Source organism: Maniola hyperantus, chromosome 26 (assembly GCF_902806685.2).
Source record: "Maniola hyperantus chromosome 26, iAphHyp1.2, whole genome shotgun sequence".
NCBI classification, from domain to species: Eukaryota; Metazoa; Arthropoda; class Insecta; order Lepidoptera; family Nymphalidae; genus Maniola; species Maniola hyperantus.
The window spans coordinates 5739928-5755064 of NC_048561.1; the positions used below are offsets into that span (position 1 = coordinate 5739928).

A 15137-nucleotide genomic window follows, 5' to 3' on the forward strand; every position below is an offset into this window, starting at 1 on the left:
ATAGATTTTTTTTTGAACTCACTTTGCAGCTCTAGCCTCTGTGTTCTAGGCCCCTACCGCGGTTGTTTGACAGCTACAATGTCACGATCGCAATCATCTCTGATTGGTTAATGCTCGCTTACTATTGGCCACAATGCATTGTTGCTACAAGAATCGCACAAATTCAGCCAATCAGAACAATTGAGATTGTAATAATGATTGATGCAGGTTTTAGACAATCGCCCTACTAATTTCACTAGTCTGGCTAACGAAAAGACTGGAAAAGCGCGGCAAATTTAAAAAATATCAGTATGGCAGCTCCAAAGAAACTGTATGTAATATTATGTAATACTCAACAAAGGTTCCTCCCAGTGTTGGCGACGATAATGTTGGAGTATATAATATGGGGTGCCAGCCAGGTAACCTCCCAGTGTGCCTGGGTGCTGCTGGTCCCTTTTGGATGCATCGGGCATCAGAGGGGAAGAACAGTATTCGGGCCGGTGCACCCCGGTAACATGGGTAATAATCTCTCTTCGGGGATATTATTATGGCTGATGACCTGGCAGGGGGGAGGTTTCTCCGCGTGTCCCTCTGACTAGCAGAGGGAACAGTGGACGAGGCGGAGGATGAGACGCGGGCGACGTGCGCGGGATTGCGTTATCGCCCGTTGTCTCCGGGGGAGGTGAGGTGCACATAGTTGGTGCACTTCGGACGAGTGGCGGGGGACCTCGTGAGTGGGTTCCCGGTGGAGGGTCCGCCTCGGCGGACGTCGCTGGCTGGGTCGCGGTGGTTTGCTTCGGCGTTCCCGTGACCCAGTCGCCAGGCGATATGCAGGAGTGCCACTGGGTTTTTAGTGGGTATTCCGGTCGCTTCTCGGCCGGTGAGTCCCACATACCTTCCCTCCAGTTGGTTGGCTGGCTGGCTTCCAGGAGGGGGGTATGCGTAAATGCATTTCCCAGCGTTAAAAAAAAATGGAGTATATAATGTACTCTGTGTTGGGGGCAATACACAGAGAAACTTTCAGCTTTTATAAAATAACGAAGGTCTGGCATGCGCTGGCCGGGCGCTGGCCCTCTCTATAATAAACAGGATGATATTTTGGGAGTGGTCAGTGAATCAAACAGATCTAAGAAGAATGATTTGGTTATTTGTTACAACTATTTTTTTATACATGGCATAATCTTGTACCTATATCAAATATTTGAAAAGAGCAACCGCCGAGTTTCTTGCTGGTTCTTCTCGGTAGGACAGGCATTCCGAACCAGTGGTAGATGCATCCGACTATTCGAAAGTACTTGTAAAAGTTTATTTGAATAAAAACAAAGATAATGTATCACATAATATATTTCATTTCATATTACTTTCACTTAAACTATTTTATTTTAAAAAAAGGAGAAAGAAGTGAAACTTGGTTTATATTCGTAACAATATGCTCAAATGACAAAAAAATAATTGCTTTTAAATATTTTTTTTTTATTACAGGGAACACCTGATGTCGATTTAAAATTGGCGTAATGTTATGTTATTAATTTCATACTATAATGCCATACCAAATTATAAACCCATCTTCACAACAAAATGAGGACCTAAATAGTTACGTTAAGATAAAATTCAAGGAGAAATGTTGAAGACAGCGGGTCGCGGTGGCACCATATACAGTGCGACAAGGCTCTCTTGGCACTTGAATGACATTGACAGGGGGGCGCTGTTGGAGAACAAAGGCTTAGAATATTCAAACAAGAACAAAGGGGACACTTGACGGCAAAGTTAGTTCCGATTTTCGCCACGCGCCAAGATAGCCTTGTCGCTCTGTAGCCGCGGTGTTTAAAGCCACTTCCTTCAATCTAGATATTCAGCAGTCATATCCACGCGGATAACGAAGTTTCACTTCAAGAAAATCAGTACCCTTATTATAAAGGCGAAAGTGGTGTTTGTTTGTTGGTTTGTCCTTCAATCACGACGCAACGGTGCAACGGATTGACGTGCTTTTGTTGACTAAAAAAAAAATCTTAAGGAAAATAAGTATTAAAAGGGCTTATTTTTTTATTTTTTTTATTCAGATACAAGTTAGCCCTTGACTGCAATCTCACCTGGTGGTAAGTGATGATGCAGTCTAAGATGATAGCGGGCTAACCTGGAAGGGGTATGGCAGTTTTTATTAAACCCATACCCCTTTGGTTTCTACACGGCATCGTACTGGAACGCTAAATCGCTTGGCGGCACGGCTTTGCCGGTAGGGTGGTAACTAGCCACGGCCGAAGCCTCCCACCAGACCAGACCAGAAATTTAGAAATTATAAAATTCCAAACCCCTGCCAGGAATCGAACCCGGGACCTCCCACTATTAAGACCACAGCGCTCACCACTGCGCCAGGGAGGTCGTATAAATCTAATGAATAAATAAACCAGCGCCCCAATTGTGTAAGAATAACCATTTCATGGCCATCGCAATCGTCAAGAAATTCTGCCCTTTGATTGGTTGATTCGCTGTTTACATTTTTTCACAGCCAATCAAAGGGCAGAATTCTTGACGATTGCGATAGCCATGAAATGGTTATTCTTACACAATTGGGGGCCAGATTCCACATAGTAAATAGTTCGCGACAGGTCGACATGGCAATTGGGGTGGGGACGCCGTGCACACCCGCGCTGTCCCGGTGCGGGTTAGCGCGGGCACCTCCTCATACCCCAATTGCCATGTCCACCTGTCCCGAACTATAGTTGTGCTTGTGAGATAAAATTAGGTTATAAATAATTATAATACATTTTCTCTACCGAAAATTGGGGCAATATACACACGCGGAATTTCATTATAAACCTCTTTCCGCCGTACTCAGAGTCGCTTAATCGTTAAGTTTGATTATAACGAGACAGAGCTCTCACATAAATCTGTCTCGTTTTAACTCAATCTTAAGTAACGATTAGCGGAGGATGTTACTTCAATTCCAGTCAAGAAGGTGCTGCTGTATTTGGTGACCATAGGATTTGCCAAGGAAGTGTGAAGCGGAGGCAAACACAATAGATCGGAGACGGTCGCAGTGATACAGGGATATCAAGGACCTGTATAACCCCAAAGAAGAAGAACGATTAGCGACTTAGTACGGCGGTTAATACCTAACCTACGGCATCTGCAATTCAGGATGATGCGTTTTAATATGCCCTTTCAAGCTGCAGTTCTGTACAAAAGCCTGTCCACACTCCTGACACGCGTACCGTCTGTCGTCATTGTGTATCCGCATATGCTCTCGCAAAGTTTTCTTTCTCGCATATGACTTGTCGCACAACGAGCACTCAAATATACGCGACCCATTGTGTTTTATCATGTGATATTTCAAATCATTTTTAGCGAAACACGTGTACGAACAGATTTCACATTTAAAATCCCTCTCTTCCAAGTGATCTCGTTTCATGTGTGTGGATAATAGATATTTTCTGTCAAATATCTTATCACAGAAGTTGCATTTGTACTCCAATCTCGCCTCCCCGTGCTCTTCCACCATATGTTTCTGTTGTTTGAAATAATTAACGAAACGCTCGCCGCATTTCATACATTTCAACCTTTTGACCATCTTGTGAACGAGGTCAACGTGTTTTTTCAGTTTTAGGGCGGTAGTGTAAACTTTTTTGCACGTCTCACATTCGAAACTACCCTCATTATGTTGCTTAGAGTGTACTTTGAAACGACTTTTAGTGACGTAGCCCGTCCCACACTCCTTACACACGTAATTTCTAAAATGAACGTTCATGTGTCGCTCCATTGCTCCGAAAGTTCCAAAATTGCCTTTGCACACTTGACATTGATATACATTGGGGGTCAATTTAAAAGGGACCATACGGTCGGGGCAATCTTTGACTTTCTTCTTGTGTTTTTTGACGAAATGTGATTTTAGTTCGGCCAAATTTGGCATTTCTTCATTACAAATTGTACATTTCAGGTCTGTGACGTCGACATAGATTATAAATGCTTCAGCTCCTAGTGTATTTAGTATATTCTTTAGTTCAGTTTTCGTATGCATCTGTTGGTGTTGTTTCATTTCTGATATATCCTGGAATATCTTAGAGCAATAGAAGCAAGGGACGCCGTTCTGGTATTTGGGTTTGAATGGAGCTACATTGGAGTTTTCTATAATGAGTCTAGTATTATGAATATATGCTAGTTTCTCCTTTCTATTCTTATCTTTCACTTTGCCGGGTGTTCCAGGTCTTTTTTTTCGGCATGCAGTACTGGGATTGCTATTTTTTACTTTGACTGTGAACAAAACAAAATTATTTTATCAGTACAAAATAAAAATCAAGTCACATTATGTTTCACTTCTTTTTCACTACAACCCGTCGGAAATATCTCAGAACCTGGTTTATGACATATATGGTCATGCAAAGGCATAAGTCCCGCAAATTGCTAATGCGCGTGGCAGCCATTTTAGTTACCGTCAGCACTAGATTGAAGGTATATTTTTATTTCGGCTGACGTAAAAAATGACGTCATTTCGATATTAATGAGACATGGTTCCAGCTCAATAGCAATTTGCGGGACTTACAGTTAAAGGCAAGTATAAAATAGAATTACCTTGTTCTTGGCTGGAATCATCATTCTGCTTGGCGTCGTTTGATTCAAACCCTGCGTCCCCTTCTCGTTTTATTTCCACTATGAGCATCGATGAGGGATCTGTAACATACAATGCTATCATGAACAGAAGTGTGTGTTAGCATTCTCATAGAGTAAGTGAGCTCTCTGTTTGATCCTGAATCGACATCTTGTAAGTTACATTACCTTTGCTCAGTATTTAATTAAAAATAAAAAGATAATTGCTTTGGAATAGTCAAATTATGTAAAGTAAAAAGAAGAAAGAAAGAATCTATTAGTGGCAGCAAAATGCTAGAATCCATAGATGTAATATGGATGATTATTAAAAAAGAAACATATCAAAAAAGGCACTGTTGAAGAACCTGAGAGAAAAAAACATGGTGTCAGAGAACGGACACCGTAAAAAGGGTTGAATGTAAAAGTTGTACTATATGCAATGGAACAAAGAATATAAGTGTCATATTGAATTAATACAGTGTATTTAATTAGTATTTGGTGTTTAATTTAGGTGTATATTACAATCTATCAAATTAGGTATTTAGACTGAGGTGAAATCAAAAATTTAAAAAATATTTTAAAATAGCTATTATGACGTATGCTTGCGCTAAGAAAGGATTTTTGAAAATTCAACCCCTAAGGGGGTGAAATAGGGGTAGTCCACGCGGACGAAGTCGCTAGCATAAGCTAGTCTAAATATATAAAAGGATTGACTGACTGACTGATCTATAAACGCACAGCTCAAACTACTGGACGGATCCGGCTGAAATTTGGCATGCAGATAGCAGTGGCGTGCAGGTCATAGAGGCATAAATGCACTGCTTACCCCAGTTGTAATAGCTTAATGCAAATTTTACATTATGACCTGCCAGTAAACAGGTTCCTACCTAACTAATGCCTATCCTGGCTTCAAACCCTGTGCACGCCACTGGCAGATAGCTATTATGACAAAGGCATCCGCTAAGAAAGGGTCTTTGAAAATTTAACCCCTAAGAGGGTGAAATGGGGGTTTGAAATTTGTGTAGTCCACGCAGACGTAGTCGCGGGCATAAGCTAGTCTGAAATAATACTCGAGAGATTACCCAGCTGTTCCTGCCCATGCATGGAATCATCATTGGAGTTCTCGTCATTCTTCTCTCCGTTTGAGTCGGAGCTGTCTTCCGGTTCACATTTTATTTCCACCATCAGCATTGTTGATGATGATGGGGTCACAGGATCTGAAACATAAAAAGCTATTGTACAGAAGTGTAGGCTCGAGCGGTTGTCTGTGCTCGAGCGGTTGTCTGTGTTCGGTAGCGCCAGCTGGGCCGACGGTTGTGTCCTGAAACTTCTATATATAATGCATATCTCTACATAGTATAAAATAAAGTAGCTTCCCACTGTCTGTATGCATGTTTGAACTTTTAAACTATGCAACGGATTTTAATGCGGTTTTCACTAATAGATAGAGTGATTCAAGACGAAGGTTTATAGGTACTGTTCAATTCTCAAAAAGTAAGGGAACCCTAGGTAAATTAAAATAAAGGGATAATTCCCATTATTTCAATTTACATAGGGGTCCCTAAGGGTCGGTAAAAAATCGAAGGTAACGCACAATAAAACGAGACGGAGGAGGCGCGGTCGGTCGCATTTATAATATTAGTATGGAAGTATCGATTATTAATCACTCCTCACTGACACCACATTAGTATCTACATTGCACCCAAGCGAAGCCGGGGCGGGTCAGTTAGTTCTTAAACATTTAAAAACCTAATTCCACATGGTCCACACTAAGTCACGGGCCTCAGCTAGTAAATAATAATTTAACCTCACCAGTCACAGAACCTCCTTTACAGCTGGTCAGGCTCCGCTCTGCTTCCAGCACCATCTTCTTGAAGCTGGTGGCATCTCTCAGCCGCAGCACGCAGGATGTGCATATCAAGCTGCTCTTACCAGTTTTGGTGCACAACTACAACATAAATTGTACTCAACCCTGGGAACAGGCTACCATTTTTTGAAGTACGCTTGTAGCTGTTAAACAACATGCATCACATATAGATGCATCAGCGAAAGCTGATTAGTTTATCTAAATATATAAAAGGAAAAGGTGACTGACTGATCTATCAACGTACAGCTCAAACTACTGGGCGGATCAGGCTGAAATTTGGCATGCAGATAGCTATTATGACGTAGGCATCTGCTAAGAAAGGATTTTTGAAAATTCAATCCCTAAGGGGGTAAAATAGGGGTTAGAAATTTGTGTAGTCCACGCGGACGAGTCGCGAGCATACGCTAGTTACCTATAATAGTAATATATAGTATCTCACAGACAATTCTCCCCTATAAACAAAGACTTATAAAACTTAGACTCAGCACCCTAAAGCAGGCGAGAAAGAGGTGATCTAATTGAAACTTAAAAATACTAAATAATTATTATAATGTCCCAAATTTTCAAAAGGAGCAATCCTAGATTTAGGGGACATGATATGAAGCTACAATATCAATTGCCATCGTCAAATCCATAAAAACACTTTCTGACCAATAGTGTTGTTTACATTTAGAATAAATTGCCTAAGGATGTGGTTATGTCAAGTTCTGTTAACCAGTTCAAGAATAGATTGGACAAACATTTGGAAGATTCGAAACACTTCTGATATAGATGCATCAGCGAAAGCTGCTTAGTCTATTAAAAATAATAATAATAACAAGTGTGTGAATGTCTTCACTTTTTAAAATACAATCATACGAACTCTACCTATCTAGAGTTTTTTAATATCTTATATCCTAGTAGGTATGTACTTACTTTAATAATAATTCTATTATAAGTAGAAATTCCTGATTGCATCAATGTACAGCTAAAACTACTAGGTCTTGAAGCTTGAAATTTTACATGAAGATTCTCTCTATAAGAAAACATTTCCAGAAATTCCTACAGGTTCTTCAAATTCTTAAATCCACGAGAAAGAAGTCGCGGAAAAGAGAGTGTTGATTAAGGTAATGCTCTAAGTCTAGGTGTTATAATGCAGAGTATGCAAGGACTACGTTTGATAGAAAAGGACTCGTAAACGAAGTAGTAAAGTAACGTAAGGAAGTTCACAGCTGAATTTTTTTAGTACCTAAATACCTAATTAATATTTTTTACTTACAAACACATTGAAGCATTCCAAAAATATTTGAAAATAAATTTCTCGCGTGCCGTTCCACTCGTACTCCTTCATCAGATCGCGGTGATGGCCCAGCGCGAAACAACACCTGCATTCACCGTATTTAGTATTGAGTTCGCTTTCATTCATTTTTTCAACAATAATATTTACAAAACATTAAAATGCATTTCTACAAAAAATACCACAGAAAAATCCATGAAAAATAAAGTCAAACGAAAAATTTGAGATGCTATACCTATTCTCTATCTACGTCTATAAAGAGGAAATAGGGATGCACATTACGATTCGATTTGTAAGATCGAGAAGATCTAACGATTTTTTTGTATCGATTTAGAATCAGGATCTTTAAGTCGATCGATTACAAAGTGATACTCATCAAATCAAATTTATTCGTCGCTAAGAAAACTGTGATAATTATACAATAATTGTGGCTAATTCCGTTGTACACAATCTCTAAACTAAACTAAAATGGAACGTCTAAATCGATTGCTATCCCTTTCATAATTTTGCCTGCAGAAAAGGCTAGCACTAGATTTAGACCTGTTAATTTAGTTTAGTTTAGAGATTGAGTACAAGGAAATCGGCCCCAATGTAATTTTTAACACTTATGGGATCGATTCAAGCAAGATTCGAAGATGACTCGATCTGAGAAAATCGTTAGCTGAAAACTCTACTGTGCCCTAAACTGAAGCTTCAACGTAGACAAGACTAAAAGCTTCATGACCGTTCTAATTAAATAATAAATAAATACCTACATAATAATAATAAGACAGAGAACAACAATAATTTATGATAATAAAATACGTCATAATAGAGACCAAACGAGATCAACCCTCAACCATAAATTAGGCACCACAGACCAAGTACAACACAACAACTCTCAACTTTTTAAACTGGCTTTTCAGCTCTGGATTTTAGGTCCATGCCATGGTTTTAGCATGCGCATTGTATGTCCCGCAAATTGCTAAAGCGCTTGGTCGCCATTTTAGTGACGTTAGCACTAGACTTAAGTTTCAAGCTGATGGTATATTTTTACTTCGGCTGACGTCATTTCGATGTTAATGACATAATTCCAGCGCAATAGCAATTTGCGGGACTTACGTGCTTCGTACAATATGTTGACAGAGAAACCTAAGAAGTAAGATATATTTGATTTAAGTTTTTAAAAATCCCGCGGGAACTCTGATTTTCCGTAATAAAAAGGAGCCTGTCACTCTCCACGTCTTCAACTATATCTATGCAAAAAACAGGTCGATCCGTTGCTCCATTGCGCCGTGATTGAAGGACAAACCAACACACTTTCGCATTTATAATGTGGGTAGTATGTAATATTCTGTGGCACTGGCCAATGAGGCAATGATAGAAGAATTAAAACCAAATTAACTTATCATAATTTATTATGTATTGGTTTGACTTAAAACTAAATAGACATAATTAGGTATAACAGCCGTTCTCAGAGTCACTAATCGTTACTTAAGATTGGGTTAAAACGAGACAGATTTATGTGACAGATATAGCTCTGTCTCGTTTTAACTAAACTTAAGTAACGATTAAGCGACTCTGAGTACGGCTGTTAGACTCATAATTAATAAATTAAGTAGTAATTCTGACTTTCTGTAGAAAGTAGAAACTAATTCTACAAGATCAGTTTTTAACCGACTTCAAAAAAGGAGGAGGTTCTCAATTCGTCGGAATCTTTTTTTATAATTTAAAATAAGGTATAACGAACCATAAGTTTTATTCAATTGTATCCGCCAAAACCTTGGACGATCTAACCTAGATCGTCCAAGGCCAAAACGGACAAATCTGTACAAGTCCCGCAAATTGCTATTGCGCTGTAACCATGTCTCATTAACATCGTAATGACGTCATTTCGACGTCAGCCGAAATAAAAATATACCATCAGCTCGAAAGTTCAGCCTAGTGCTGACGTCACTAAAATAAGACAGGTCGGCACTTGTCGGATCTAGGTCTATTAGGCTGAATGTTCTTGCATATCAAAAAACTACAAGGTCTATATTCGGCCTTACAAGACCTACTTATTAAAGTCTGAGCCATACTGAAATCTTGATTTTCTGAAGTTATTGTCAAAAATGGTAAAGCAATTTTATGGCAGTCGCAGGGAGCCGCTGGATGGCGGCGGCGCAAGACCATGGCGTGTGGCAGTTCCTACAAGAGACCTATGGCCAGCATAAATGTGTTCCCTTTCCCTTTAGATTACAACATGGGGTTATTCAAGGGGCGGACCAACAAATTCCTAAAAGGCCGTCAAAGCATCGGCGGCGGTTCCTCTGGTGCTGCAAATGTTCATGGGCGGCGGTAGTCATTTAACATCAGGTGACCCGCCTGCTCGTTTTAAAAAAAAACCGGCCAAGTGCGAGTCAGGCTCGCACACTGAGGGTTCCGTACTACAGTCGTATTTTTTCGACATTTTGCACGATAATTCAAAAACTATGATGCATAAAAATAAATAAAAATCTGTTTTAGAATGCACAAGTAAAGCCCTTTCATATGATACCCCACTTAATATAGTTATCTTACTTCGATAATTGAAAATACTAATTATTAGTTCATGACCACAATTTAATTTTTTTTTGTGTGATCTAACCCTAAATTCACGGTTTTTAGATTTTTCCCCTAAAGCCAGCCTATAAGACCCACCTACCTGCCAAATTTCATGATTCTAGGTCAACGGGAAGTACCCTGTAGGTTTCTTGACAGACAGACAGACAGACAACAAAGTGGTCCGATAGGGTTCCGTTTTTCATTTTGAGGCACGGAACCCTAAAAAAATGTCCATCTTGATGATGAACACTCACGAAAATCACTTAATTTCTAATCTATTGCACCTGCAATTCAGGATGATGCGTTTTAATATGCCCTTTCAAGCTGCAGTTCTGTACAAAAGCCTGTCCACACACCTGACACGCGTACCGTCTGTCGTTATTGTGTATCCGCATATGCTGGAGCAAAGTTTTCCTTCTTGGATATGACTTATTACACACCGAGCACTCAAATATACGCGACCCATTATGTTTTATCATGTGACGTTTTAATTCGTGTTTAGCAAAACAGGCATAGGAACAAATTTCACACTGGTAGTCTCTCTGATCTAAGTGATCCCGTTTCATATGCGAAGATAATAGATATTTAATATCAAAAATTTTATCACACACGTTGCACTTATACTCCAGTTTCGCATCCCCGTGTGCTTCCACCATGTGTTGCTGTCGTTTGAAATAATTAACAAAATGTTCACCACATTTCATACATTTCAACCTTTTTATCATTTTGTGAACAAATTCAATATGATTTTTTAACTTTAGGGGGGTAGTGTAAACTTTTTTACATGTCTCACATTCATAACTACCCTCGTTATGTTGTCTAACATGTCCTTTTAAACGACTTTTAGTGACGTAACCCGTCCCACATTCTTTGCACACATAATTCCTAAAATGTACGTTCATGTGACGCTCCATCGCACCGAAAGTTTCAAAATTGCATTTGCACACTTGACACTCAAACAAATTTGGGGTTATTTTAAAAGGGACAATACGGTCGGGGCAATTGGCCATTTTCTTCTCGTGTTTTTTGATTAAATGTGATTTTAGTTCGGGCAGATTTGGAATTTCTTCGTTGCATATTGTACATTTCAGGTCTGTGATATCAACGTAGACTATAAATGCTTCAGCTCCTTGTGTACTTAGTACTGCCTTGAGTTCTGTTTTCGTATGCTTTTGTTGATGTACCCTCATCTTTGGTAGGTCATGGAATAACATTGAGCAATAGAAGCATGGGAAGCCGTTCTGGTACGAGTATTTGGGTTTAAACGGAGTGACATTGGAGTTCTCAATAACCATTATGGCGTTGTGAATATATGATAGTTTCTCTATCCTGTTGTTTTTTTTCATTTTGCAGAAAGTTGCACGTACCGTTTCTGTGTTTGTACTGGGGCTGTAATTTTTTAGTTTGACTGTGAACAAAACAGAAAATTTGTTACAGTAAAGATCAAGTCAGTGGGAGTTCACTGTGAGTGGAAAAAGGACAGGATCATAAGCGAAGACATCAGAGATAGAACCAGGCTCACAGGCATGTTAACTAGGATGGATAAGCTGAAGTGGAGGTGGACAGATCATAAGCTCCGAGACACCCAAAGATAGTGGAGTACCCTTATGGCACAGTGGTACCCATAAAAGAAACAGCATTCGGCAGCAAAGACATTGTGAGGAGGAGCTGCAACTAACATTTTGTGTATTCTGGAGAAGCGGGCAGCGTGAACACTGGCGTGAACAAAAAGGAACCCTTATAGGATCACTTTGCTGTCTGTCTGTTTGTTTGTTTGACTGTCTGTCTGTCTGTCTGTCTGTCAAGAAACCTACAGGGTACTTCACGTTGAATCGTGAAATTTGGCAGGTAGGTAGGTCATATAGCAGACATTAGGGGGAAAATCTGAAAACAGTGAATTTGTGGTTACATCACAAGAAAAAATTTAAAATGTGTTCATGAACAAATATTGCTATTTTCGACTTTTTAAAGTAAGATTGCTATACCAAGTGGGGTATCATGTGAAAGGGCTTTACCTGTACATTCTAAAACAAACTTTTATTTATTTTTAGGCATAATAGTGTGGCTAATTCTCTTGTACACAATCTCTAAACTAAACTAAAATTACACGTCTAAATCTATTGCTATCCCTTTCATAATGTTGCTTGCGGAAAAGAATGGCACTAGATTTAGACCTGTTAATTTAGTTTAGTTTAGAGATTGTGTACAAGAGAATCGGCCCCATTATTTGATTTAAAAATTGAATATTCATTTTGTCCCTTTTTTGCAATATCAAAAAGAAAAAGATGCAAATACTCTAAAGTTAGTTTGGAGATAAACATCAGAAACTACACCAATATTTCGTAAAACCATGATATAAGTTTTCAGTAGGTAGTTGTGTAAAGCTATTTTTTTTTAATGTTTTTATTTCCACAAAAAACAATTTTACAATGTTGGTTTCTTTGTGCTCGTAAGCGCTTGGCAGCTTGTCTGAGCACTGCACATTCCTCTGTCGTTAGCTTAACAAAGTATATATAATAAAATAATTACCTGGCTCTTTCTGCTCAGGCATGGAATCATCATACAAGATTCCGGCATTCTGCTCTGCATCGCTTGATTCTGAGCTCAACTCTCGTTCACTTTTAGTTTCCACATCAAGCACTGATGATGATGATGGGTCTATCGGATCTGCAATGTATAATGGCAGTATGCTTTGATTATTCCTCTGATACTTCGGACTATGAGAGTGAGGGAATAGAGAGTGCACTATAATATCTAAAAAAGCTAGCTCGACAAATTAACAAGCTGAAGTGGCAATGGGAAGGAAATGTCGGTTAATTTCCTCAAAATCAGTTAAACAGATGGGCTCCAAAAAGCTAGCAGCCAAACACTAATAAAATAATCCATCTAAAACCTATAAATTAAAATGTCAAACTTTTAGATATCTGTTGGTCAAAAAATATTTTTACTAGATGATGCCCACAACTTCGTCCGTGTGGATTTAAGTTTTTAAAAATCCTGTGGGTTCTCTTTAACTTTTCCGGGATCAAAGTAGCCTATGTCCTTCCCCAGGATGTAAGCTATCTCTATACCAAATTTCATCAAAATCGGTATAACTGGTGGGCCGTGAAAAGCTAGCAGGCAAAGAGACAGACAGACAGTCGGACATACACACTTTCGCATTCATAATATTAGTATGGATTTTGAAGTTAATTTTAAAGAAATCTCACCAGTCACGGGATCTTCTTGTTGCATCTTACAGCTGATCAGGCTCCGTTCCGCTTCCAGCACCATCTTCTTGAAGCTGGTGGCGTCTCTCAGCCGCAGCACGCAGGATGTGCATATCAGGTTGCTCTTACCACTTTTGGCGCACAACTACAATATAATATATACTCAACCCTGGGAACGGGCTACCATTTCTCCAAGCACTCTCATAGCTGTCACAAGATTCCTACACTGTGCCAATATTTATGTAGTCTATGTTACTACAGTTATCATCATCATCAACCAATAGACGTCCACTGCTGGACATAGGTCTCTTGTAGGGACTTCCACACGTCACGGTCTTGCGCCGCCTGGATCCAGCGGCTCCTTGCGACTTGTCTGATGTCGTCCGTCCACCTAGTGGGGGGTCTTCCAACGCTGCGTCTTCCGGTGTGAGGTCGCCATTCCAGCACCTTGGGACCCCAACGTCTACAGTACGCAGCAGAAAATAATGTACATAAAACTTTAGGAGATAGTGGTTTTGTAGAGCGTTGTCTCTGTTGTTGAGACAGACAATGCGTCATATAGATATGAGTGATAGGAACAGCGCTCTACAAAGCTGAAATGTCATTCTAAAGGCTGATGTACATTATTTTCTGCTGCATACAGTACATGTAGAAAATCATTGTCTTTACTTTTAAAAACAATTGTATGACATCTGCCTATCTGGAGTTTTATAAAATCTTTGTATGAAAATTGAATGTATATTCATGGTATGCACTTTAATTCTATTAAAAAGATAAATTCCTGATTCCATGTACCTACGTATCCCATGTAGCTCAAACTGCTGGGTCAAAAAAGTTGAGAGTTTACATGAAGGTTCCCTCTTTAAACATTTTATACGATTCGATACGGTAATGCTATCTTAAGTACCTTATTATGCAAAGGACTCGCAAAGTTCACGTCAACTTTTTTTTAGTGAATAGTAAAAAATCAATATCCACTCTGAATACCTAAATAATTTATTTATTTTACTTACAAACACATTAAAGCATTCCAAAAATATTTGAAAATAAATTTCGCGAGTCCCGTTCCACTCGTACTCCTTCATCAGATCGCGGTGATGGCCCAGCGCGAAACAACACCTGCATTCACCGTATTTAGTATTGACTTCGCTTTCATTCATTATTTCAACAAAAATATTTACAAAACATTAAAAATTAAAATGCATTTCTTCAAAAAAAAAAATACCTACAACAGAAGAATCTAAAAATCCCGTAGATAGAATAATAGGTAGATTTAAGTACTGTGTAACCGCGTATGAGATAGCGATAGCACGACGTAACGATGAATAACACTACAATTATTACCATTGTTTAGTAGTCATGGCCCCGATTCTCTAGTCTCACTCTAAACTAAATTTAGAGTATCTGCATCCTTTTCTTTTTACTAATGCTAAAAAAGGAACGGAACTTGACTTTCACATTTAAAGACTCAAAATTTTAGTGCACAATACAAATTTAAACAGTAGGTTCGCAAGTGCGTGCTAAAATCACGGGTTTTACCATCTAAAAATTAAATTTAGAAATGTCAAACTGCTTCTGTCCTTTTCATATTACAATAGTAAGAAGAGGGTGCGAATACTCTAAAATTAGGTTGTGCTTAGAATCGGTGCCAATATTTGTA

General features: G+C 39.1%; 1 protein-coding gene across 4 annotated transcripts; it reads right to left on the minus strand.

The window, feature by feature from the left end:
* Positions 1-1305: 1305 nt before the first annotated feature.
* LOC117994262 (zinc finger protein 799-like) lies at positions 1306-14719 on the minus strand. 4 transcript variants are annotated; one of them, XR_011238253.1, is made up of 7 exons: positions 14491-14719; positions 13478-13622; positions 12798-12935; positions 10553-11676; positions 7686-7791; positions 6373-6508; positions 5643-5777 (listed from the first exon to the last, which is right to left on the minus strand). XR_011238253.1 is itself a non-coding variant. In XM_069507750.1 (6 exons), the coding sequence occupies exons 2-6, from the start codon at positions 7755-7757 to the stop codon at positions 3098-3100; spliced, it is 1572 nt and encodes a 523-aa protein (XP_069363851.1). In that variant the 5' UTR covers positions 7758-7791; positions 12798-12870; the 3' UTR covers positions 1306-3097. The 4 variants fall into 4 exon arrangements, 3 of the variants coding, with proteins under 3 accessions (XP_069363851.1, XP_069363849.1, XP_069363850.1); XM_069507750.1 differs by lacking the exons at positions 10553-11676; positions 13478-13622; positions 14491-14719 and adding exons at positions 1306-4227; positions 4546-4644 and having other exon boundaries at positions 12798-12870; XM_069507748.1 differs by lacking the exons at positions 12798-12935; positions 13478-13622; positions 14491-14719 and adding exons at positions 1306-4227; positions 4546-4644 and having other exon boundaries at positions 10625-10872.
* Between the last annotated feature and the right edge of the window lie 418 nt (positions 14720-15137).